Below are 26,187 nucleotides of genomic sequence, written 5' to 3' on the forward strand. Positions count from 1 at the left end.
CACAAATGTAATATGTTTTAGATATTTTATTAACATGAACTATATACGGACTGGAATAAGCGAAGAAACACACTAAAAAAATGTCTAAATACATTCGATTCACAAAGAGTTAAAACATCCTATATTTGTGAACGGAAGGAGTATTTGGGAGGAAACTTAGCCTCTTCATATTTTAAGATAAAACCAATTTTGATAAACTTGAAAAGAACAACTAAATTTCTATCTACAAGTTCATTAATGATGAGATGATATTACTACCTCACCGCGTCGATGGGTCGCTCCATGACCTAGGACATGTGGCGTGCCAGGCCGAAGGCACGGTCCGCAAGAAAGAGGAGTGTACCCATTTCTATTAATTCATTCTTATGGAAAGTACTAAAAATGTTTTTGAATGTATGGATCAGGTGTATGAGTTGATATCTTCAAGAGTCAAATCCTTGTCTCGCCCACCCAACCATAAAAGAAAAAAAAAATCGTCACGGCAAACAATAGAGCTGCCATACCGAACAGTACTGTTGCTGTATCTATAGTGGACGGAGGAACGAGAGGGCACGACCTCGACTGCCTAGGGCCTGGCATCGCCCTGGACCAACTAGGTTCTCAGGTTGTCACGACTATAGGTGATGATAGGATTTTGTTATTATGTTTGCCGCAGAGTTACATCGTTTATGGTGGGTCCTCGTGACGCTCTGGCGAAAGCCTTGCTCAACACGTGTCGGTGCCGGTGTGGCAATGCCCTCAGGCGTCGTTCCTCACTTGATGGCATTATCGAGCATCCTTGATTCACCTCTACCTCTCGCGGTCTAATCCTCGCCAACTTGCCTCCCTTTGGGGTGTCCTTGCGAGAGGGCAAAAACCTAAATGTGAATCTTTCAAAAGAAAGCCTAGATTTGGCTTGCCAAGACAATGGTGGTGTGGACCACATTACCCCCCTTTGGACATGTTCTTCACTGAGGTAGGATCCGGGTTGGTTTGTATGTTGTTGGTATCCACTTTGGCTCTAGCAAGCTCATCCTAGGAGTGTTAACATCATGCTCATGCGGCTACCTTAGGTGGCAAGGATTACAATACACAGTGAAGGATCTCGTATTGTGGCTTCTTGGTTGCATGGGATCACTCGATGGGCATTGACCGACATTTGAGGATATCTTTTGCGATAGACGCGGCCTATGGTGTTTTGTGGTGGCGCAGAGGATGGGGCCCATGTTTTTGAGTCCTCTACACCGTCCAGAAGGTGTTTTTGCGTGCATTCTGAGGCCTACAAGGGAAATCTCTCCCCCAAATAATTGGATCATCCGGATCTGGTCTAATTAGTGGTGGGTGAGGTATGAGAGTGTGCCTAGTCAAGGATACAGATGTTCATTGTACAATGTTGGCGGTTTACGACGTCATCAACCAGTTGTCTTCTTTGTAGAGTTGAATTTCCTCTTTCCGCATTGAAGGTTAGATAGGTCTTGCATCCCGTGTACTTGTGTGGATGCTAAGCAAGGATAGTTTTGTGACATACTATGTTGTAATGTTTGTCTTTTAGGATTATAACTATACACTTTTATTTTAATGCATGGAGGCACAAGTTTGGTTTTCTCCATAAAAAGATGAATATATTATAAATGTTGTAACGATGAACAACACCAAAAAATAGTTTTGGATTTCCTGCGAAATACACGATTACCCTTCAAAATTGTTTGTGCCTGAAACTGTTCTAATACTTGATCATCTTGAAAAATGCTAAGCATAGTAACAACAATGTACCAAGGAGATCATGTGAGAGATATCCCGCAAACCGTTTTTTTTTGCTATGAATATGTGGATCTTTATTGCTTGAGTAACATGAGATTACAATCAGTCCTAAGGCAATGACTGAGGAAAGAAGGGCATTCCTCTGGCCAACAGTGTGCAGCCAATAAGGAGCAGGCCTGCTTGGCACAAAGGTCCGCCATATAATTCCCCTCCCCAGGGACATGCTTAATAGAGAAAGAAATAAACGATGACAACTTTTCCCTAATATCATCTAAGATAGGCGCAACAACCGATCTAGAATTGCCGCGCGAAGACCAGAGGTTCACCACCTCTAAACTATCCACCTCCATCACTACGTGCGAGAATCCACGTAGCTGTGAAAAATAACACCTTTTCGAAATGCAATGGCTTCTGTAATTAAAGGATCTGTAACTTTGAAAAAGGATTTACTCCAAGCACCCATGAACAAGAGATGGGAGCGAACGACGCCACCCCCGCCTCCACACCGGGCTTCAGTATTACTCCAAGCACCCATGTACGAGAGAGATATCAGGCTAAACCTTACGTGGCGCTTCTAACACATTTTCGGTTGTATACGTACAAAGGGCACACCCCCTCGTATATGTTGCTTCTCTAATGGGCGGGCCATCTAGCATCGCCTGTATGCGATCAGAATGTGTGACTCGGCCTGGTTTTGTGAAGCTTCTAGAAGTCTCCGACCAATATGTTGTTTTGCTGATATTTTTCGGTTTTACTTTTCCCTTTAAAATTTCATGAACATTTTTTAATTTCGAGAACCTTTTTCAATTTTTTTAATACTTTTTAAATCCGCAAACTTTTTTGTTCCCGCAATTTTTTTGAACTCTCTACCATTTTTTCAAATTCATGAATATTTTTAGAATTCGCGAAATTTTCTGGAAATTATCTACATTTTTCTGATTTCATAACTTTTAAATTTGTGAATATTTTTTGATTTTGTGAACTTTCCAAACTCGTGAACATTTTTTTATTTAATCTGCAAATGCTTTTCAAATCTAGCAAAAAAAAACTGAGAGATTTTTTTAGTCAGCAGCCAGAAGTTAGCGCAAAAGTTAATGGGTTGTGGCCCAGATGGTTCTATATTTTACGCATTTTTAGAGCTCATTTGTTGCGTGTTCTCTTCATATATTTTGGCCCCTAAAACCAAATAGTTGTCCATTATGCATGATTGCCGGGTTTTACACTTTTTCTTGTGAGCATTGCACATTTAGTATTGTTTTATTAGCTTTCTTTGTTTTCTTGTGTCTAAAGTTGTTCTGGAGCAACCTAGGCCCAATCATGATTAAAGGATCAAGGATGTGCACCATGGGATAATTACAGTATTAGACTTAGCATTTTGGAAGGCAGAGAAAGTGATTTTTCCAAAATGCTCCAAATCAATATCTAAAGCCAAAAATGGATCGGCATCGCTCTCGCGAATCCAACGAGCTTAAGAACATCAAAATCGAAGTCCGTATGAAGAAGTGACAACCAAAACACTGGAGGAGGATAGAATGAAAGACGACATTCCATATGATCCCACACGGTCATACGGACGCTCATATGAGGTGATTTTAGCTTTGAAAGTTGCCCTTTCATACAGGATTCTTCACCGATTTCGTCCCCATTTGTTCCCAAGAGATCTTTGGACAATAAGGAAGGGTTTGGAAGGGTTTGGGAGGAGATGGAGGAGGCATCTTATATACACCTCCATACCCTAGCCGCTGCCATCATCTCCCACAAGCCGCCGTCATCCAATCTCCATCTCCGTTGCTGCTCCATCTCAACCTTTAACGCCCAAGATGCAGCTATATCTCGCACGTGTCAAGACACGACTCAGAGGCATAACCACATTTTGGTTTTATCGCAAGAAGGGTCATCTCACACAATCCCATGCAATGAACAAGAAAGGGATAAATAGTTGGCTTACAATCTCCACGTCACACAATGATCATATAATTCATACATCATTCAGAATACACACATAGTCCGACTACGCACAAATCCAAATGAAAAGAAGATAACCCCAAATGCTAATTCCCGATCGTCTCAATTGGGCACCACTACTGATCATCAGGAAAAGACACGTAGTAACGGCCAAGGTTCTCGTCGAACTCCCACTTGAGTTCGGTAGCATCACCTGCACTGGTATCATCGGCGCCTGCAACTATTTTGGTAGTATCTGTGAGTCACGAGGACTCAGCAATCTCAAAACCCACGAGATCAAGACTATTTAAGCTTATGAGTAGGATGTGGTTATGAGGTGGAGTTGCAGCAAGCGCTAAGCAAATATGGTGGCTAACATACGAGTACAAGAGTAAGATGAGAAGCTACGCAATGGTCATAAACTAGAAGTGATCAAGAGGTGATCCTGAACTACTTACGCTCATACATAACCCAACTGTGTTCATTTCCCGGACTCCGCCAAAAAGAGGCCATCACGGCTACACACACGGTTGATGCATTTTAAATAAGTCAAGTGTCAAGTTCTCTACAACCGGATATTAACAAATTCTCATCTGCCACATAACCGCGGGCACGGCTCTCGAAAGTTTATACCCTGCAGGGTGTCCCAACTTAGCCCATCACAATCTCTCACGATCAACGAAGGATATTCCTTCTCCCGGAATACACCGATCAGACTCGGAATCCCGGTTACAAGACATTTCGACAATGATAAAACAAGACCAGCAAGACCGCCCGAATATGCCGACAAATCCCGATAGGAGCTGCACATATCTTGTTCTCAGGGCACACCGGATGGGACATCCTACGAGTAAAACTAACCCTCAAGTTTTCCCGAGGTGGCCCTGCAGTCTACTCGGTTTGGACAAACACTCAGAGGAGCACTGGCCCGGGGGGGTTGAATTAAGATGATCCTTGGGTTAATTACTCCCTAGGCAAAATTTTAGTTGTTATTGGGCAAATGTTAAAATCAAGGTTGGGCCTTGCTGGAGGAGTTTTATTCAAAGCGAACTTTCAAGGGGGTCCGATAACCCCAACCGCGTAAGGAACGCAAAATCAAGGAACATAACACCGGTATGACGGAAACTAGGTCGGCAAGAGTGGAACAAAACACCAAGCAAAAGGCCAAGCCTTCCACCCTTTGACAAGTATATAGATGCATTAATTAAATAAAAGATATTGTGATATCCCAACATATCCATGTTCCAACATGGAACAACCTGTAAGGCACCTGCAACTAGCCAAACAACGGTTTGCTAGGATGGTGCGTTAGAGGCTTGAAATGGCAATATGGGAGGCATGGTAAACAAGTGGTAGGTAGCGTGACATAGCGATATAACGAACAACTAGCAAGCAAAGATAGAAGTGATATCGAGGGTAATGACCATCTTGCCTGCAAAGTTCTCAGGGTTGTCGAAAGCTTGCTCCTCGTAAACGTACTCAACAGGTTCCTCGTTCACGAACTCATCTCCCGGCTCTACCCAAAGCAAGAGCACAAGAAACGGAGCAACAATCAATCACGGTGCAATGTACAAAGCAACATGATGCAAGACATGGCATGGAATGCAAGATATGATGTGCAATGCATATGGGTACTCTGGAAGGGAAAAGATGATAAAGCCATCAACTTGGCAAACCAAGCATGCCGCTGGAAAGATGGGGTGATTTTGGTCGGAATCGATATAAGGATCACCGGAAACGGATGCACGGTTTGTAAATGACGAGCAAAACAAGAACGATGCAAAACTGCGCTTAACAACATCATAGTACTTAAGATGCAACAAGAAACTACGCTACAACACTCCAACATAGCAAAAAAGCACATGGCAGTGAAGTACATGTGAAGCTCTACAATTCACGAACAATGAGCTCCTGCTAAAACTCACTAGAACAAGCCTAAAAAAGCATGGCAAAAATGCAAATGATAACAGCTTCACAGACTGAAAATACTAAACATGGTATAAACAGCATCAGGTAGCAATGTTTAGAGCTAGCAACCAACATGCTACAGGAACATATCATGGCAAACAAAGGCATGTCATGCTAGTACTAAAGGCAAAGAACAAAACTCCCTTACCGAAATTTAGCCAAAGATGCATAGAAAAGATGGTAGCCTCAATGCAAACATGGCAAGTGATATGAGCAGTTTCAGACTTAAAAGAAAAACACAGCATTGCAGAAACAAATTCATGATAGCAACTTTGCAAGCTCATGCCACTCACCACAAAGCATTTCATGGCATCACTAGGTAACCAACAGTAAGAAGACACAATTATGAAGCTAAGAATGGCAAGAGCAAGTTCATAGGGTGCATGGATCACTAGCAAAAACACATGGCAAAAATGAACTTCATGTTAACAATCTGCGAGCAACAATATTTAGCAAAAGTAGAGCATGGTAATGACAAGTTAGAGTACTTCATAATTACATCCAGAGGCATGAATGGATAGAACATAACCATATCTTCAAAACACTCTTACTGAACTTTATCAAAATATGCATGGATCTACTTGTGGCAGCAAGACAACATAGCAACATAATGTAATAGGAAGAGACTTAGCAAAATCACTAAGTGTCTGAAATCAGCAACATCATGTGCCCTACTTTGCATGCTTGTGCTACTCACCACAGAGCTCATAAAAATACAAGGCTTGCACCACTATAAAGATGTTGGGGAACGTAGTAATTTCAAAAAAATTCCTATGCACACGCAAGATCATGGTGATGCATAGCAACGAGAGGGGAGAGTGTTGTCTATGTACCCTCATAGACCAGCAACGGAAGTGTTGACACAACGTAGAAGAAGTAGTCGTACGTCTTCCCGATCCGACCGATCCAAGTACCGAATGTATGGCACCTCCGAGTTCTGCACACGTTCAACTCGGTGACATCCCTCGAGTTCCGATCCAGCAAAACATTAAGGGAGAGTTTCGTCAGCACGACGGCGTGATGACGGTGATTATGTTCTACCGACGCAGGGCTTCGCCTAAGCACCGCTACCATATGACCGAGGTGGAATATGGTGGAAGGGGGCACCGCGCACGGCTAAGGAACGATCACGAGGATCAACTTGTGTGTCATGGGGTGCCCCCTTGCCTCAGTATATAAAGGAAGGAGAGGGGGAGGTGCGTCCGGCCCTATGGGTGCGCCTGGAGGATTCCTACTCCAACCGGGAGTAGGACTCCCCCCTCTTGCCTTGTTGGAAAAGGAAGGAGGAAGGGAGAAAGAGGAAAGGGGGGCGCCGCCCCCCTTCCTTGTCCTATTCGGACTAGGGGAGGGGGCGCGCGGCCTGCCCTGGCCGGCCCTCCTCTTCTCCCTTATGGCCCATGTTGGCCCAATAACCCCCGGGGGGTTCCGGTAACCCCCGGTACTCCGGTAAAATCCCGATTTCACCCGGAACGTTTCCGATATCCAAATATAGGCTTCCAATATATCAATCTTTATGCCTCGACCATTTCGAGACTCCTTGTCATGTCCGTGATCACATCCGGGACTCCGAACAACCTTCGGTACATCAAAACACAAAAACCCTAATTACGATCGTCACCGAACTTTAAGCGTGCGGACCCTACGGGTTCGAGAACTATGTAGACATGACCGAGACATGTCTCCGGTCAATAACCAATAGCGGAACCTGGATGCTCATATTGGCTCCTACATATTCTATGAAGATCTTTATCGGTCAGACCGCATAACAACATACGTTGTTCCCTTTGTCATTGGTATGTTACTTGCCCGAGATTCGATCGTCGGTATCTCAATACCTAGTTCAATCTCGTGACCGGCAAGTCTCTTTACTCGTTCCATAATACATCATCCTGCAACTAACATATTAGTTGCAATGCTTGCAAGGCTTGAGTGATGTGCATTATCGAGAGGGCCCAGAGATACCTCTCCGACAATCGGAGTGACAAATCCTAATCTCAAAATACGCCAACCCAACAAGTACCTTCGGAGACACCTGTAGAGCACCTTTATAATCACCCAGTTACGTTGTGACGTTTGGTAGCACACAAAGTGTTCCTTCGGTAAACGAGAGTTGCATAATCTCATAGTCATAGGAACATGTATAAGTCATGAAGAAAGCAATAGCAACAAACTAAACGATCAAGTGCTAAGCTAACGGAATGGGTCAAGTCAATCACATCATTCTCCTAATGATGTGATCCAGTTAATCAAATGACAACTCATGTCTATGGTTAGGAAACATAACCATCTTTGATCAACGAGCTAGTCAAGTAGAGGCATACTAGTGACACTCTGTTTGTCTATGTATTCACACATGTATTATGTTTCCAGTTAATACAATTCTAGCATGAATAATAAACATTTATCATGATATAAGGAAATAAATAATAACTTTATTATTGCCTCTAGGGCATATTTCCTTCATCTCCCACTTGCACTAGAGTCAATAATCTAGTTCACATCGCCATGTGATTTAATACCAATAGTTCACATCACCATGTGATTAACACCCATAGTTCACGTCGACATGTGACCAACACCCAAAGGGTTTACTAGAGTCAATAATCTAGTTCACATCGCTATGTGATTAACACCCAAAGAGTAATAAGGTGTGATCATGTTTTGCTTGTGAGAGAAGTCCAGTCAACGGGTCTGCCACATTCAGATCCGTAAGTATTTTGCAAATTTCTATGTCAACAATGCTCTGCACGGAGCTACTCTAGCTAATTGCTCCCACTTTCAATATGTATCCAGATTGAGATTTAGAGTCATCTGGATCAGTGTCAAAATTTGCATCAACGTAATCCTTTACGACGAACCTTTTTTTCACCTCCATAATCGAGAAATATATCCTTATTCCACTAAGGATAATTTTGACCGTTGTCCAATGATCTAGTCCTAGATCACTATTGTACTCCCTTGCCAAAAATAGTGTAGGGTATACAATAGATCTGGTACATAGCGTGACATATTTTATAGAACCTATGGCCAAGGCATAGGGAATGACTTTCATTCTCTTTCTATCATCTGCCGTGGTCGGGCTTTGAGTCTTACTCAGTTTCACACCTTGTAACATAGGCAAGAATTCTTTCTTTGACTGTTCCATTTTGAACTACTTCAAAATCTTGTCAAGGTATGTACTCATTGAAAAACTTATCAAGCGTCTTGATCTATCTCTATAGATCTTGATGCTCAATATGTAAGCAGCTTCACCGAAGTCTTTCTTTGAAAAACTCCTTTCAAACACTCCTTTATGCTTTGCAGAATAATTCTACATTATCTCCAATCAACAATATGTCATTCACATATACTTATCAGAAATGATGTAGTACTCCCACTCACTTTCTTGTAAATACAGGCTTCACCGCAAGTCTGTATAAAACTATATGCTTTGATCAACTTATCAAAGTGTATATTCCAACTCTGAGATGCTTGCACCAGTACATAGATGGATCGCTGGAGCTTGCATATTTTGTTAGCACCTTTAGGATTGACAAAACCTTATGTTTGCATCATATACAACTCTTCTTTAATAAATCCATTAGGGAATGCAGTTTTGTTTATCCATTTGACAGATCTCATAAAATGTGGCAATTGCTAACATGATTCGGACAGACTTAAGCATAGATACGAGTGAGAAACTCTCATCGTAGTCAACACCTTGAACTTGTCGAAAACCTTTTGCGACAATTCTAGCTTTGTAGATAGTAACACTACTATCAGCATCCGGCTTCCTCTTGAAGATCCATTTAATCTCAATGGCTCGCCGATCTTTGGGCAAGTCAATCAAAGTCCATACTTTGTTCTCATACATGGATCTCATCTCAGATTTCATGGCCTCAAGCCATTTCGTGGAATCTGGGCTCATCATCGCTTCCTCATAGTTCATAGGCTCGTCATGGTCAAGTAACATGACCTCCAGAACAGGATTACCGTACCACTCTGGTGCGGATCTCACTCTGGTTTACCTACGAGGTTTGGTAGTAACTTGATCTGAAGTTACATGATCATCATCATTAGCTTCCTCACTAATTGGTGTAGTAGTCACAGGAACAGATTTCTGTGATGAACTATTTTCCAATAAGGGAGCAGGTACAGTTACCTCATCAAGTTCTACTTTCCTCCCACTCACTTCTTTCGAGAGAAACTCCTTCTCTAGAAAGGATCCATTGAAAGCAATGAATATCTTGCCTTCGGATCTGTGATAGAAGGTATACCCAACATTTTCTTTTGGGTATCCTATGAAGACGCACTTCTCCGATTTGGGTTTGAGCTTATCAGGTTGAAACTTTTTCACATAAGCATTGCAACCTCAAACTTTAAGAAACAACAACTTTGGTTTCTTGCCAAACCACAGTTCAGATTGTGTCGTCTCAACGGACTTAGATGGTGCCCTTTTAACGTGAATGTAGCTGTCTTTAATGCACAACCCCAAAACAATAGTGGTAAATCGGTAAGAAATATCATAGATTGCACTATATCCAATAAAGTACGGTTATGACGTTCGGACACACTATTATGCTGTGGTGTTCCAGGTGGCATGAGTTTGTGAAACTATTCCACGTTGTTTTAATTGAAGACCAAACTCGTAACTCAAATATTTTACTTCTGCGATCATATCGTAGAAACCTTATTTTCTTGTCACGATGATTTTCCACTTGACTCTGAAATTCTTTGAACTTCTCAAATGTTTCAGACTTATGTTTCATCAAGAAGATATACCCATATCTGCTCAAATCATCTGTGAAGGTTAAAAAATAACGATACCCGCCGCGAGCCTCAACACTCATCGGATCGCATACATCAGTATGTATTATTTCCAATAAGTCAATTGCTCGCTCTATTGTTCCGGAGAACGGAGTCTTAGTCATCTTGCCCAACAGGCATGGTTCACAAGCATCAAGTGATTCATAATCAAGTGATTCCAAAATCCCATCAGCATGGAGTTTCTTCATGCGCTTTACACCAATATGACTTAAACGACAGTGCCACAAATAAGTTGCACTATCATTATTAACTTTTGCATCTTTTGGCTTCAATATTATGATATGTGTATCACTACAATCGAGATCCAACAAACCATTTGCGTTGGTGTGTATGACCATAGAAGGTTTTATTCATGTAAACAGAACAACAATTATTCTCTAATTTAAATGAATAACTGTATTGCAATAAACATGATCAAATCATATTCATGCTCAACGCAAACACCAAATAACACTTATTTAGGTTCAACACTAATCCTGAAAGTATAGGGAGTGTGCAATGATGATCATATAAATTTTGGAACTACTTCCAACACACATCGTCACTTTACCCTTAACTAGTCTCTGTTTATTCCGCAACTCCCGTTTCGAGTTACTATTCTTAGCAACTGAACCAGTATGAAATACCGAGGGGTTGCTACGAACACTAGTAAAATACACATCAATAATCTGTATATCAAATATACCTTTGTTCACTTTGCCATCCTTCTTATCCGCCAAATACTTGGGGCAGTTTCGCTTCCAGTGACCAGTCCCTTTGCAGTAGAAGTACTTAGTCTCAGACTTAGGACCAGACTTGGGCTTCTTCACTTGAGCAGCAACTTGCTTGCTGTTCTTCTTGAAGTTCCCCTTCTTCCCTTTGCCCTTTTCTTGAAACTAGTGGTCTTGTCTACCATCAACATTTGATATTTTTCTTGATTTCTACCTTCGTTGATTTCAGCATTACGAAGAGCTTGGGAATCGTTTCCGTTATCCCTTGCATATCATAGTTCATCACGAAGTTCTACTAACTTGGTGATGGTGACTAGAGAATTCTATCAATCACTATCTTATCTGGAAGATTAACTCCCACTTGATTCAAGCGATTGTAATACCCAGACAATCTGAGTACATGCTCACTGCTTGAGCTATTCTCCTCCATCTTTTTAGCTATAGAACTTTGTTGGAGACTTCATATCTCTCAACTCGGGTATTTGCTTGAAATATTAACTTCAACCCCTGGAACATCTCATATGGTCCATGGCATTCAAAACATCTTTGAAGTCCCGATTCTAAGCCGTTAAGCATGGTGCACTAAACTATCAAGTAGTCATCATATTGAGCTAGCCAAACGTTCATAACGTCTGCCTCTACTCCTGCAATAGGTCTGCCACCTAGCGGTGCATCAAAGACATAATTCTTCTGTGCAGCAATGAGGATAAACCTTAGATCACGGATCCAATCCGCATCATTGCTACTAACATCTTTCAACTTAGTTTTCTCTAGGAACATATATAAAACATAGGGAAGAAACAATGCGAGCTATTGATCTACAACATAATTTGCAAAATACCACCAGGACTAAGTTCATGATAAATTAAAGTTCAATTAATCATATTACTTAAGAACTCCCACTTAGATAGACATCCCTCTAATCTTCTAAGTGATCACGTGATCCATATCAACTAAACCATGTCTGATCATCACGTGAGATGGAGTAGTTTCAATGGTGAACATCACTATGTTGATCATATCTACTATATGATTCACGCTCGACCTTTCAGTCTCCGTGTTCCGAGGCCATATCTGTTATATGCTAGGCTCGTCAAGTTTAACCTGAGTATTCTGCGTGTGGAACTGTTTTGCACCTGTTGTATTTGAACGTAGAGCCTATCACACCCGATCATCACGTGGTGTCTCAGCACGAAGAACTTTCGCAACGGTGCATACTCAGGGAGAACACTTATACCTTGATAATTTAGTGAGGGATCATCTTATAAAGCTACCATCGAACTAAGCAAAATAAGATGTATAAAAGACAAACATCACATGCAATCAAAATATGTGACATGATATGGCCATGATCATCTTGCGCCTTGGATCTCCATCTCCAAAGTACCGTCATGGTCTCTATCGTCACCGGCATGACACCATGATCTCCATCATCTTGATCTATATCAATGTGTCATCACGTGGACGTCTCGCCAACTATTGCTCTTGCAACTATTACTATCGCATAACGATAAAGTAAAGCAATTATTTGGCGCTTGCATCTTATGCAATAAAGAGACGACCATAAGGCTTTTGCCAGTTGCCGATAACTTCAACAAAACATGATCATCTCATACAACAACTTATATCTCATCACGTCTTGACCATATCACATCATAACATGCCCTGCAAAAACAAGTTAGATGTCCTCTACTTTGTTGTTGCAAGTTTTACGTGGCTGCTACGGGCTTAGCAAGAACCGTTCTTACCTACGCATCAAAACCAAAACGATAGTTTTTCAAGTTGGTGTTGTTTTAACCTTCGCAAGGACCGGGCGTAGCCACACTCGGTTCAACTAAAGTTGGAGAAACTGACACCCGCCAGCCACCTGTGTGCAAAGCACGTCGGTAGAACCAGTCTCGCATAAGCGTACGCGTAATGTCGGTCTGGGCCGCTTCATCCAACAATACCGCTGAACCAAAGTGTGACATGCTGGTAAGCAGTATGACTTATATCGCCCACAACTCACTTGTGTTCTACTCGTGCATATTACATCAACGCATAAAACCTAGGCTCGGATGCCACTGTTGGGGAACGTAGTAATTTCAAAAAAATTCTGACGCACACGCAAGATCATGGTGATGCATATCAACGAGAGGGGAAAGTGTTGTCTACGTACCCTCGTAGACCGGCAACGGAAGTGTTGACACAACGTAGAGGAAGTAGTCATACGTCTTCCTGATCCGACCGATCCAAGTACCGAACGTACGACACCTCCGAGTTCTGCACATGTTCAACTCGGTGACGTCCCTCGAGTTCCGATCCAGCAAAACATTGAGGGAGAGTTTCGTCAGCACGACGGCGTGATGACGGTGATGATGTTCTACCGACGCAGGGCTTCGCCTAAGCACCGCTACAATATGACCAAGGTGGAATATGGTGGAAGGGGGCACCGCACACGGCTAAGGAACAATCACGAGGATCAACTTGTGTGTCATGGGGTGCCCCCTTGCCTCAGTATACAAAGGAAGGAGAGGGGGAGGTTCGGCCGGCCCTATGGGTGCGCCTGGAGGAGTCCTACTCCAACCGGGAGTAGGACTCCCCCTCTTGCCTTGTTGGAAAAGGAAGGAGGAAGGGAGAAAGAGGAAAGGGGGGCGCCGCCCCCCCTTCCTTGTCCTATTCGGACTAGGGGGGGAGGGGGCGCGCGGCCTGCCCTGGCCGGCCCTCCTCTTCTCCCTTATGGCCCATGTAGGCCCAATAACCCCCCAGGGGGGGTGCCGATAACCCCCGGTACTCCGGTAAAATCTCGATTTCACCCGGAACGTTTCCGATATCCAAATATAGGCTTCCAATATATCAATCTTTATGTCTCGACCATTTCGAGACTCCTCGTCATGTCCGTGATCACATCCGGGACTCCGAACAACCTTCGGTACATCAAAACACAAAAACCCTAATTACGATCGTCACCGAACTTTAAGCGTGCGGACCCTACGGGTTCGAGAACTATGTAGACATGACCGATACATGTCTTCGGTCAATAACCAATAGCGGAACCTGGATGCTCATATTGGCTCCTACATATTCTACGAAGATCTTTATCGGTCAGACCGCATAACAACATACGTTGTTCCCTTTGTCATTGGTATGTTACTTCCCCGAGATTCGATCGTCGGTATCTCAGTACCTAGTTCAATCTCGTTACCGGCAAGTCTCTTTAGTCGTTCCGTAATACATCATCCTGCAACTAACTTATTAGTTGCAATGCTTGCAAGGCTTGAGTGATGTGCATTACCGAGAGGGCCCAGAGATACCTCTCCGACAATCGGAGTGACAAATCCTAATCTCGAAAGACGCCAACCCAACAAGTACCTTCGGAGACACCTGTAGAGCACCTTTATAATCACCCAGTTACGTTGTGAAGTTTGGTAGCACACAAAGTGTTCCTCCGGTAAACGGGAGTTGCATAATCTCATAGTCATAGGAACATGTATAAGTCATGAAGAAAGCAATAGCAACAAACTGAACGATCAAGTGCTAAGCTAACGGAATGAGTCAAGTCAATCACATCATTCTCCTAATGATGTGATTCCGTTAATCAAATGACAACTCATGTCTATGGTTAGGAAACATAACCATCTTTGATCAACGAGCTAGTCAAGTAGAGGCATACTAGTGACACTCTGTTTGTCTATGTATTCACATATGTATTATGTTTCCAGTTAATACAATTCTAGCATGAATAATAAACATTTATCATGATATAAGGAAATAAATAATAACTTTATTATTGCCTCTAGGGCATATTTCCTTCAAAAGATGGCATGGAGATGCTCCTAAAACATGTAGACATGATGCTCAAAGGATGCACACACAAAATGCAATGAAAATGACAAATTAGCAAGTTATGATGGATTCCAGCAAACAACATCATATAGCACTTTTGCTATGAAGATTAGGGCATCAATATGGATAGTAACATGCATGCAAATGACACTACCATGAAGAGCATCATGAGACGAACATTTCAGTATATCATATGCGCAAATCGAAGCTATATGCATAGAGATATGGCATGACAAACATGCGCACATGATGTAGAAAATCTTAGGACTTGGAAGATTTATACCCCACGAGATCTAGGGTTTCTGGCATGAACTTTGAGGCTCGCCAGAGTTGTTGCCGGAGAAGACGACGAAGAGGTGGCCGGCGGGGTTGGAGAGGGTCTCTCCGGCGAGGGGGCGCCGGATCCGGTCCTCCCGCGACTGGATCTGGCCGGAGGCGGCGAGGCGGAGGACGAGGCGCGGGGGCGCAGCGGCGCTCGTGCGGCGGGGCGGCGACACGGCTTGACGGCGGCGGGGCGGCGGTGGCGCGCGCGGTCGGGTGGCGGGGACGAGCGGCGGCGCGGGGACTCGGGCGGGCCTGCCCTGGGCTCGCGGGCCGGCGGGAGGCGGCGCGGTGGTGTGTGGCTCAGGTGCTGACGTGTCGCCTGCCGGTTGGCTGGAGGCGGCGTCGCGGACGTGTCCGGCGTCGTCCGGACGTGTCGAGTGGCGCGGATGAGGGTGGAGCTAGGGTTTGGACGCAAATTTCGGGAGGGGGAAGGCATATATATAGGTAGGGGGAGTTAGGAGAGCCCAAATGATTTGTGGTTTTCGCCCACACGATCGTGATCCAACAATGGATAGCATGGAGGGGGTTTAGATGGGCTAGTGGGCTATTGTGGAGGGGTGCTGGACTGCAAAGAGAGAGGGGCTTTTGCGGTTATCCGGTTAACCGTTGGGGCATCAAACGAAATCCAAATGGAAAGAAATTTGACCGGCGGCCTACCGGTGATGTACCAAGGCCACTCGACAATTTTCGACCCATTCCGAGAACGTTTTTCTCCCGCTCACGAAATGAGATCTGAGAGGTGCAACGGGTGCATGTGGGAGTGTCGGATTTCGAAACGGACAACGGGGAAAATGACCGGATGCATGAGACGAATACGAATGCAAATGAGATGCACATGATGACATGAGATGGAATACATGACATGAAAAAAATGCAAAACGAAAGACAAAAATCCAACCATGAAGGATATAGCATATCACATAGCCGGAAATGGCAAGAATTGGAGTTACAATTATGGAATGTTATATCCGGGGCGTTACACAACCACCATAGAAGAGGGACAAGACCAAGGGGAAGAAGAGGAGGCTACACCACCGCGAGAAAGGCCGGTGCCATCTCGCCAACGCCAGCGCCATCATCATCACCACCATCGCTGGCGCCATCATCATCACCACCAAGCCTTCCCTTCACCGGCTCAGTGTCGTCTTGTAACTTGACCCAATTCTTTATGTTTGAGTAGTTGTATTTGTTCTCGGGGATACAGATGAACTCTTTTATGATTATAATAATTATTTCCAAGCGATCCAATATGCTTTTAATCATGTTCAAGTTAGTATTCTTCACGAGTGTTGAGAGGAGGCCTCACTTGTATTATTGCCGTGATTGGCCGTGGAGAAACTACTGTTGTTGGAAGGGTTAGGATGTTGAGGTAATTAGAAGTGAGAGTAAAAGCTTCAAGCCAGAGTCTTTGCAACTGATAAAGGAGTAACAGGTAAACCAATATCTGGTTGTGTCCACAGAGAAACTTTTAATTGACTGTATGTGATAACCTGCTTCGGGAAGCTACAATTGATGGTATATGTGCTATGGAGTCTAAGTTAGACTAGAAAATGTTTTGTAGCAAGAACTGCCCACTTATGCAATGAAGAATGGATAGAGAATATGATGGAGAGGTTTGCTCCGCACTTGTTGCGCAGGTCATATTTATGGTAGTGACTTCGTAACTCTCGAGAACACTTTACTTCTTAAGCAACGTGTGCACTAACGTGGTACTATCTCTGTTCTGGTTTATTAGTCTCCTTTTGTATTCTGTGTCAAACTTTGAACTTAAATTTAACTAACAAAATGTCCATGTATGTCATAAAAAGTAATATAATTAAAAACTATGTTCAAATACGAATCAAATGGTATAATTTTTTATAACATGCATTAATATTTTGTTCATTAAATTGCTAGTCAAAATTTGGTATAAAATACAATGAAGACTTATAAACCAGGACGGAGGTAGTATCTCTTTATTCTTGTTTTACCTTCTTGTTCGTAGTGTAATAAAACTCTTTATTTTGTTTCCCCAGCAACTCATAAAGTAGACAATTTTCAAACTTCGGTCTGCGTGCGTACCTTAAGTAACAACGCAGTTGCAGGGTTTACGGTGCCTTTCTCCGGCTCCATGTGGATTTGACACTTACTTAGGCTAGTCATAGTAGGAGTAACTTAGCTAATAACATAGCGCACTCAAAATTTTTTTTGCTTATGTGGCAAATAGTTAATGAGAAGCAGTAACATAATATGTTACTGTAACATAACGCTTCTCAATACAAGATAAGTCTACAAGTTAATAAATGAAGCCATCTATGACACTGGTATTATGTTACTTTGTACTATGAAGATAGTAATTTAGACTAGTGTCATATGCATGACATTAGTATAAGTTACTCCCCACTAACCAGCCTTATACAACAGCCTCATCAGGCCCAAGAACCTTCCACGTGGGCACTGATTCGCCAAATGGCGCTGTAAGCGCAAGGTGGAGCGTGAGAGCTATGTATCGCCCGTGCTGACTCGTAAGTACGTCTTGTCTCAAGAGATCTTGAAAATGGACCGGCTGAGCAATCAGTTCGTTGGCTTGCGCGGGTTGTTGCTCGTTGCTCGGTAGCGACAAGTTTTTTCTTTGCTGTCTGGCTGGACTAGGCCAGTTTTTGCCATTTTTTCTATGTTTTTCTTTATAATTTTCACCAATTTTCTTTGGAATTTTATTTCTTCTTTCCTGTGCTTTTCCTACGTCTTTGCTAGGCTTTAAAACATTTTTGTTTTTCTCTTTTCTTTTACTTCTATGTGTTGTTTGTATCGGCTTTCTTTGATTGTTTTGTTTCTCTTCACCCTTTTTTTTCTGAATTTTCTTCATTTCTTCACCGATTTTCTTTGGTTTTCTGTTTTTTTCTTTTTTATTTTTTCAACACATGTCTACTCGTTTCAATACATATTGGACATTTTTTAACATGCGCAACATTTTTTCCTACATGCTGAATAATTTTCAAATACATGATCTACATAATTCAAAAACATGTTTTGGAAAAAATGGACACTCCCTCCCTATCAAAATCATTTTGTAGTCTAGTTTAGCCTACAAAGATGTCAGATGTTTTGATACAAAGGTAGTACATGTTAAACAATCTCTTAATGGCACAAAACTTTTTTTAACCACATAAACAGTTTTTAAAATTGTATAAACATCTTTTGGAAACATGATCAATATTTTGAACATATGTTTTCATGTCTTAAATAATTTTTTTGTATACATTGTAAATTTTTGTATGCACCAGGAGCATTTTTCTTTACATGTTTAAAATTTTGTAAATACTCCCTCAGCCCTATAATATAAAGACCTATTACATCCAATATGCTCACATACTGGGTGTAATAAGATCTTATTTATTAGACGGAGCGAGTACGTGATTAACATTTTTTTTAAATATATTTTTTGATATCTATTTATTTCATACAAGTTGTACATTTTTTGTATATACTAGGAAGATTTTTATACATACTTATTTTTAGAATACATTAATAATATTTTCTTGATATATATATATATATATTGATGCATACTTTATTTGATACACGTTGTACATTTTTCATATACAAATATTTTCCTATCATGTTTAATATTTTTCAAATGCATAATTGAGATTTTTCAAATTCGTTCTACTAAATTTTGTACATTACATGAACATTTTTAATGTGAGGTGAACTTTTTAACTTATTTAGTAAAGTAGTTTGTTAAGGAAAAAAAATAAATGAATAATAGATGGTGAAAAGATCGGAAGAGAATGCAGCCGCTCATGTGGTGCATGTGTGCATCGAATTTAAGTGAGCATGCGCTCATACATACTCGTGTATACTCACTCATACGAATACACGCACACCCTACCTCTATAAGCATTTATTTCGCGCGTGGCACGCTGGCGAACCGGCAAGGTATATGTTGTTTGTTTTTTCCTGTTCTTATATTTTCTTAATGAAAATAATTAGGAAATCCATAAATGCTCAAAATTTAAAAAAATTCAATTCAGAAAAAATGCTCCAGAAAATTATAAAATGTTTGTGGATTAAGAATATGTTCATGATTTCGAAAAGAATTTAGTGTATAAAAAAATATTCATGATTTTTTGAAAATGTAAAAAAAAATCAATCATGAATTACAAAAGAAGTTCAACGATAAAGAATATTCACTGATTCAAAAACTGTACATGAATTCAACAATTTTTCATGCATTTCAAAAAATGTTCGTCAAACAAAAAAGTTCACCAATACAAAAAATATTCGCCTATTCAAAAAAATGTTCATCGATTATGTTTGCCAATTCAAAAAAGTTTGTTGGTGCAGAGAAATGGTCAGAGATATGTAAACATGTTTAGAGTTAGCAAGAAATAACGTTCAGAAATTCAAAAAATGTTTAAAAGTATGAACTTTTTTGAACTTTGTTGAACAACTTTTTATGAGCATTTTTCAGTAAAGATGAACATTATTTTGTATTCGATGGACAATTTTGAATCCGTTGAACATTTTGATCTTGATGAACAAAATTTGAACTAGGATACTTTTTTGAAAAATGGAGAACAAGTTTTGAATTCGATGAACAAATTTTGAATTTTATGAACATTTTTTGAAAATCAATTATTTTTTTCTTATTTGATGCATATTTTTAAATTTGATGAGCATTTTTATAATCTGATGAACAAAAAATATGTATGATGATTTTTTTGAATTCGATGAACAAAAAATGTTCGCGGATTTGAAAAGAAAATTCGCAAAAAAGTTGAAAAAGTAAAGAAGAAAAGAGAAAAAAGAATATAAAATAGAATATAAAAAGTAAAAAAGAAAAGAAGAGAAAAAATGGAAAAAGAAAAATAAGAAAAAAGACAGGAAGATGGGCTGGCCCATACGACACCCTCGCGCCAGTATAGGAGCGACCGAGAGCAACTAGTTAACGAGCGCTCCTTCGGGAGCCTCGCAACGATCAGCCCCACTTGACGTGTTCTCAGCCGCTCGCCATGTGTCTAGCTCTGGGCGTTCCCTCCGGATTTTTTTTTCGCACACGTTTTCGACTTTTAAACTATTTTTTTGTGTTTTTGACGTTTGGTTTTCCACCGATCTTCCTTAACTTTTGGATAAAAAAATATCTTTTTTGCCTCAAAAGCGCATTTTTTTGCTTTCGCGAGAGTCAAGGTTTTACTTTCGTGAGAGTCGCAGCCGTGCCTTTTGGAAACAAAAAAAACGCGGCACGGTTTTGCTTTCGTGAGAGGCACGGCCGAGCCTCTCGGAAACGGAAAAACACGTTTTCTGTTTTTTTTCCTTCCGAGAGAGGCACGGTTTTGCTTCCATGAGAGGCACGGTTGTGCTTTCACGAGAGGCACGGCCGTGCCTCTCGGAAATGAAAAAACGTGTTTTCTTTTTTTCGCGAGAGGCATGGTTTTGCTTCCGCGAGAGGCATGGTTGTGCTTTTGCGAGTGGCACGACCGTGCCTCCTCGAAAAAAAAATATTATGTTTTCTCTTTTTTTCCTTCCGCGAGAGGCATGGTTTTGCTTCCGCGACATGCACGGGTTGTGATTTTACGAGAGCCACGGACGTGCCTCTTTCGAAAAAGGAAAAACCCGTGCTCCTGTTTTAGTATTTCGTCCGGTTTTTCATGGAAAAAAAGTTCATCAACATCTATCAACATCGGATGTAGTTTTGAAGATCTCGACGTGAGAAATTCAACGGTGTTCGAGATTTGGACACACGGTTCAAGAGATAAAACGTTTTAAATAAACGAATTTAAAAAAAGAAAAATTCTCCGATTATGACAAATAACACACATGCAGAGTGTCATGTGTCGCTACCTAGAAAGATGAGAGTAATGTTTGCAACGAATACTTCTCGACTAGTTGATTTCGGAAACGAACCGGACCGATGAGGAGCTGGTCGTGCCTTGAGCTATGTCACACAAGTCCGGTCCAGTCTGCGCGCCCGCGTAGAAGTAGCGGAATACTCTCTTTTTTTTTCACGAAAAAAAGTAAGAGTACCGGAACGGGTGGCCGTGGTCGCGCGCGCCCCGTCCGGTGGCGATCTGACACGCGGTACGGGCGGCGGCCGGCATACGTGTCCAGCGGCGACGGGCCCTGGGCCCCGGGTTCGGTACAACGGAGCCGTATTTCTCGGGCCAATGCCTTCCGCACCTCCCACACTGCCCCCGCCGATGGCCTGCATCTCCCCTGCTCTCCTCGCCACGGTTTCACGGTCGCACAGCCGCCCCCAAACCACCAGAATTTCCACCGCAGATCACTCGCCTGCCTGCTCGCCTCTCCTCTTCTCTCCTCCCAACCGTCGCCGTAACAAATCCCAGTCCGTTCCTCCACAACCACCAGCTAGAAGCTCTGGCAGTTGAGCTAGGCACCACAGTCCACATAGGTGCTGTGCTGCTGCGCGCATATATATACTCTGGTGGGATCATCCGGTGTGTTTGTTGGTAGCTAGCTAGGGGACGGTCTGATGAGATCCATGGGCAGCTCGGACTCATCTTCCGGCTCGGCACCGCCGCGGCATCAGCCACCGCCGCCTCCGCAGCAGGGCTCGGCGCCGGACCTCCCGCCGGGCTTCCGGTTCCACCCGACGGACGAGGAGCTGGTCGTGCACTACCTCAAGAAGAAGGCCGCCAAGGTGCCGCTCCCCGTCACCATCATCGCCGAGGTGGATCTCTACAAGTTCGACCCATGGGAGCTGCCCGGTATGTGCATCTTCTCACCTCGTCGTGCTTATCAAGCGCCGTAAATTTCCGGTGCAATTAAATAATCGAATCCATCCATCATGCTTATACTACTGTGCAAGAAGTATTTTTATGTTCTTTCAGTACACATGTATGTAGATGGTTTATGTGTGTGATCCTGTCGTACTTGTTCATGCGCTCGCTCGGGATCGATCAGAGAAGGCGACCTTCGGGGAACAGGAGTGGTACTTCTTCAGCCCGCGCGACCGCAAGTACCCCAACGGCGCGCGGCCCAACAGGGCGGCCACGTCGGGGTACTGGAAGGCCACCGGCACGGACAAACCTATCCTGGCCTCCGGGTGCGGCCGGGAGAAGGTCGGCGTCAAGAAGGCGCTCGTCTTCTACCGCGGGAAGCCGCCCAAGGGCCTCAAAACCAACTGGATCATGCACGAGTACCGCCTCACCGACGCGTCTAGCTCCGCCACCACCAGCCGACCGCCTCCTGTCACCGGCGGGAGCAGGGCTGCCTCTCTCAGGGTACGTATCGATCGATCGCGCGGTCTAGCAGTAACCAATCGTGTTTAATTACTTTACTCTCGAGCTTAGGGTATTGTGGTTGATGAAGTTAATTAGTGTACGTCGTCGTCTCATCAGTTGGACGACTGGGTGCTGTGCCGCATATACAAGAAGATCAACAAGGCCGCCGCCGGGGATCAGCAGAGGAGCATGGAGTGCGAGGACTCCGTGGAGGACGCCGTCACCGCATACCCGCCCTATGCCACGGCGGGCATGACCGGTGCAGGGGCGCATGGCAGCAACTACGATTCACTGCTCCATCACCAGGACAGCCACGAGGACAACTTCCTGGACGGCCTGCTCACAGCAGAGGACGCCGGCCTCTCGGCGGGCGCCACCTCGCTGAGCCACCTGGCCGCGGCGGCGAGGGCGAGCCCGGCTCCGACCAAACAGTTTCTCGCCCCGTCGTCTTCAACCCCGTTCAACTGGCTCGATGCGTCAACCGTTGGCATCCTCCCGCAGGCAAGGAATTTTCCTGGGTTTAACAGGAGCAGAAATGTCGGCAACATGTCGCTGTCGTCGACGGCCGACATGGCGGTGGACAACGGCGGGGGCAATGCGATAAACGCCATGCCTCCATTTATGAATCATCTACCCGTGCAAGACGGGACCTACCATCAACAGCATGTCATCCTCGGCACCCCGCTCGCGCCAGAAGCCACTGCCGCCGCCACCTCTGCCTTCCAGCACCCCGTCCAAATATCCGGCGTGAACTGGAATCCCTGAACAAATGATATGAACACCACATATGCGCACGCACGCATGCATTGCTAGCCAGTAGTTGTTGCAGCTAGTTAGTGGTAGTCGCATTCAGTGAGCACTGAGTAGTTGCATTGCATGGATATATGTGGCTAGCTGTATTGCACCATGAACACGTACTTATGCGAACTTGCTAGCCATATACACAGCTAGGAATATTTTCGAAGTAAAAAAAAGTCAGAACATATATAGTATGATATTAGCTTCATATGTATATTGTAGAGAGCATATAGTATGCAGCTGATTACAATCCCCAGTCAGATAGTATAATTTTTGGCCATATACCTGCTAGCTAGGAGTATTTTCGAAGTACAAAACGAGTCACAACATAGTATGCTATTAGTTTCATATGCACATATATACATTGTAGTGCATATAGTAAATAGTAAATATATATGCACCTGATTACAATCCCCAGTCAGATATAATTTTTGGCCGGGTCTATTCCATCATATACTCCACAATTATATCTGACTCTTTGCGAAGTAAATACATATGCAGTTGATTACAATACTCCCCCTCTCTCAGTTTATAGGACGTGCGCGTATTCCTAGATCGTCAATTTGACCAACCTAATACAAGTCATATATTTTTTAAAAAAATAACAACATAAAATTCAGATGTTCTATTTTTAAACGGTATAATTATTGTGTTATATAGCTTATATTAGGGTGATAAAATTGGCAATCTAGGTATACGCGCAGGACTTGTAAACTGAAATGGAGGTAGTATATAAATATGCTTGTATGTAAATAGGGCATGCATGATAATTGCATGCACGTGTATGATTGATCACATATTTAATGACATTTTTATATTCAATTAAGATTTGTGAGTTACTTCCTTTATAAACTAATATAAGATCTTTTAGATCCAGAGATCGGATCTCCAAGATCTTATATTATTTTACTAGTATCTTACCGTGCTTAGTATTTTTATGGGCCAATCTTTTATATATAAATACAAGTTTACATACAAATATGTTTGGAAAATATGATGTTATACTATTTCCAAGGAAAACATCGTCTTGGACCATCAACTAAGGGCATCTTCAACTCCGACCGCAAATTTCCTCCCGCATCCGTCTGAAGATAGGGTGGGATCGGTCTGCGGACATGAATGCGGGAGGCCGCCGTGCCCGCATACATTTCAAACACTTCCTCAACAAATCAGATGAAATTCATGCAAACACGGTTGGATTTCATATAAACATGATGTATTTCATACAAACCGGACAAAAACATTTATATTTTAGACATATTTTTAACTAAAAACGATAACGGACTAAGATAAAACTAGTCTACGGCTGGCGTCGGTGGATATCCATTCCGTCGACATAGATACCCTTGACTAGTCTACTGCCGACCGCCGCAGATCTCCATTTTAGTCCCCATGTCCGACAACCATGACCCCTAGAGGTATATGTTTCAATGCAAAGGGTGGCTCGCTTCCCCACCGCTCATCGGAGTGGAACCACCAGTCGATGCTTCGGCTAGAAGGGAAGGGTGTCCCTACGCTGCATGGATCAAAGTTGGTTTTTGGGTAAGGGGGCGACGGTCGCCTGCGAGAGGACAAGACACCAGCTGTGTACGCCGACGTCGCCTTGGCAGTGGTCTTCATGGGGCCCAAGTGGCGGCGGCCTCTCATTTTCTACTTCTCCTCGATGATGGCGACGACCGCATACATCTTGGGCGCCAACTCGTCGATGTCCGCATAGCCGACATCTTCTATGCCGACAGGGCGCAGTTATGCACGCGTTGATGGCGGATGGCGTGGTCGCAGGCACGGGAGGCGTCGTACGGCATGTCATCGTCCACGGCAGCGACGATTCTTGTTCCACCGTGCCGGCCTAGAGCAACACGCCACTCCTCCGCGAGCTGGGCTTGGAGTGATGAGTTGCTGAACCACGCGCCGGCCTGGGGCAACAACTTTCTCTATCGGGCTTGGCGAGGGAGGTGGAGCAGCGAGCTGCCTCAGTCGAATCCAGTGGGCTCGGCAGGCCACCTGATTGGCTTTTATGCCGGAGAACTGCTCTTCCTCCTCGTTGGATGCCATAAAAAGGGTGGAGAAAATTATGGAAGGAGGAGATGGGGAGCGACAGAGTGGTGCGATTCTTGCCGGCGTCTGGCCTCCTTTAAATAGCGGGCGGACAGGGGGAGCATGCACAGAGTTCTGTTTAATGTCAGCCCGGTCGTGAACAGACGTCTGGCCAGAGTAGGTTTCTCGGCTTCCACACAGGTTTAATGGAGGCATTTGAATGCACCAAGGAGCCGTGTTTAGCCGGGCATGCAGCGGGCAGCGCCATCGGCCGGCGCGCCGCTTCAATGACGGATCCAGTGAGAGGTTGCGTCCGCCCTCAGCCGTCTTCAATGTGCAGCGACACGCTCTACAGCGGCATGAATGTGGGCAGCTGGCGCTGGGCGGGAACACACGTGGACAAGGAAGGAGGGTTTTGGGTGGGCCGGAGTGATCAGAAGCGGGCGTGGGTGCTGTCTGGACACCCGCAAAGCCCCCTCCCTCCCCTAACATTTGTCTCTGATTTGCAGCAGAAAGTACGTCTAGACCACCCTACGGACCAATACAGGCCCACGTTGGATGGCTTTCACTGTCCAGACGTATGCATGCGGTTTGAGGGTCGGCACTGGAGATGCCCTAAGCACCGACGATGGTCAATGGTTGTCACATACCCAAGCTGCCCACTATATCATCTCCCTAATCATCACTCCTACAAGATGCATGTCTCCCTAATCATCACTCCTACAAGATGCATGTCGCCTAGCCGCTACCCATAAACTAGGGAAAGATATGTGCACAAAACGCCTCGATCTCAATCTTTCATTCAACTTCTA

The 26,187-nt window shown here is 43.6% G+C and overlaps 1 protein-coding gene across 2 annotated transcripts; it reads left to right on the plus strand.

The window, feature by feature from the left end:
• The first annotated feature begins 21,488 nt into the window (after nucleotides 1-21,488).
• Nucleotides 21,489-23,594, plus strand: LOC125536581 (NAC transcription factor NAM-B2). Of its 2 annotated transcripts, none has more exons than XM_048699819.1 (3): nucleotides 21,489-22,024; nucleotides 22,221-22,540; nucleotides 22,658-23,594. In XM_048699819.1, the coding sequence occupies exons 1-3, from the start codon at nucleotides 21,790-21,792 to the stop codon at nucleotides 23,303-23,305; spliced, it is 1,203 nt and encodes a 400-aa protein (XP_048555776.1). In that variant the 5' UTR covers nucleotides 21,489-21,789; the 3' UTR covers nucleotides 23,306-23,594. The 2 variants fall into 2 exon arrangements, with proteins under 2 accessions (XP_048555776.1, XP_048555777.1); XM_048699820.1 differs by having other exon boundaries at nucleotides 21,895-22,024; nucleotides 22,163-22,540.
• Nucleotides 23,595-26,187: the final 2,593 nt, after the last annotated feature.

Source organism: Triticum urartu, chromosome 2 (genome assembly GCF_003073215.2).
Source record: "Triticum urartu cultivar G1812 chromosome 2, Tu2.1, whole genome shotgun sequence".
Lineage (NCBI taxonomy): Eukaryota > Viridiplantae > Streptophyta > Magnoliopsida > Poales > Poaceae > Triticum > Triticum urartu.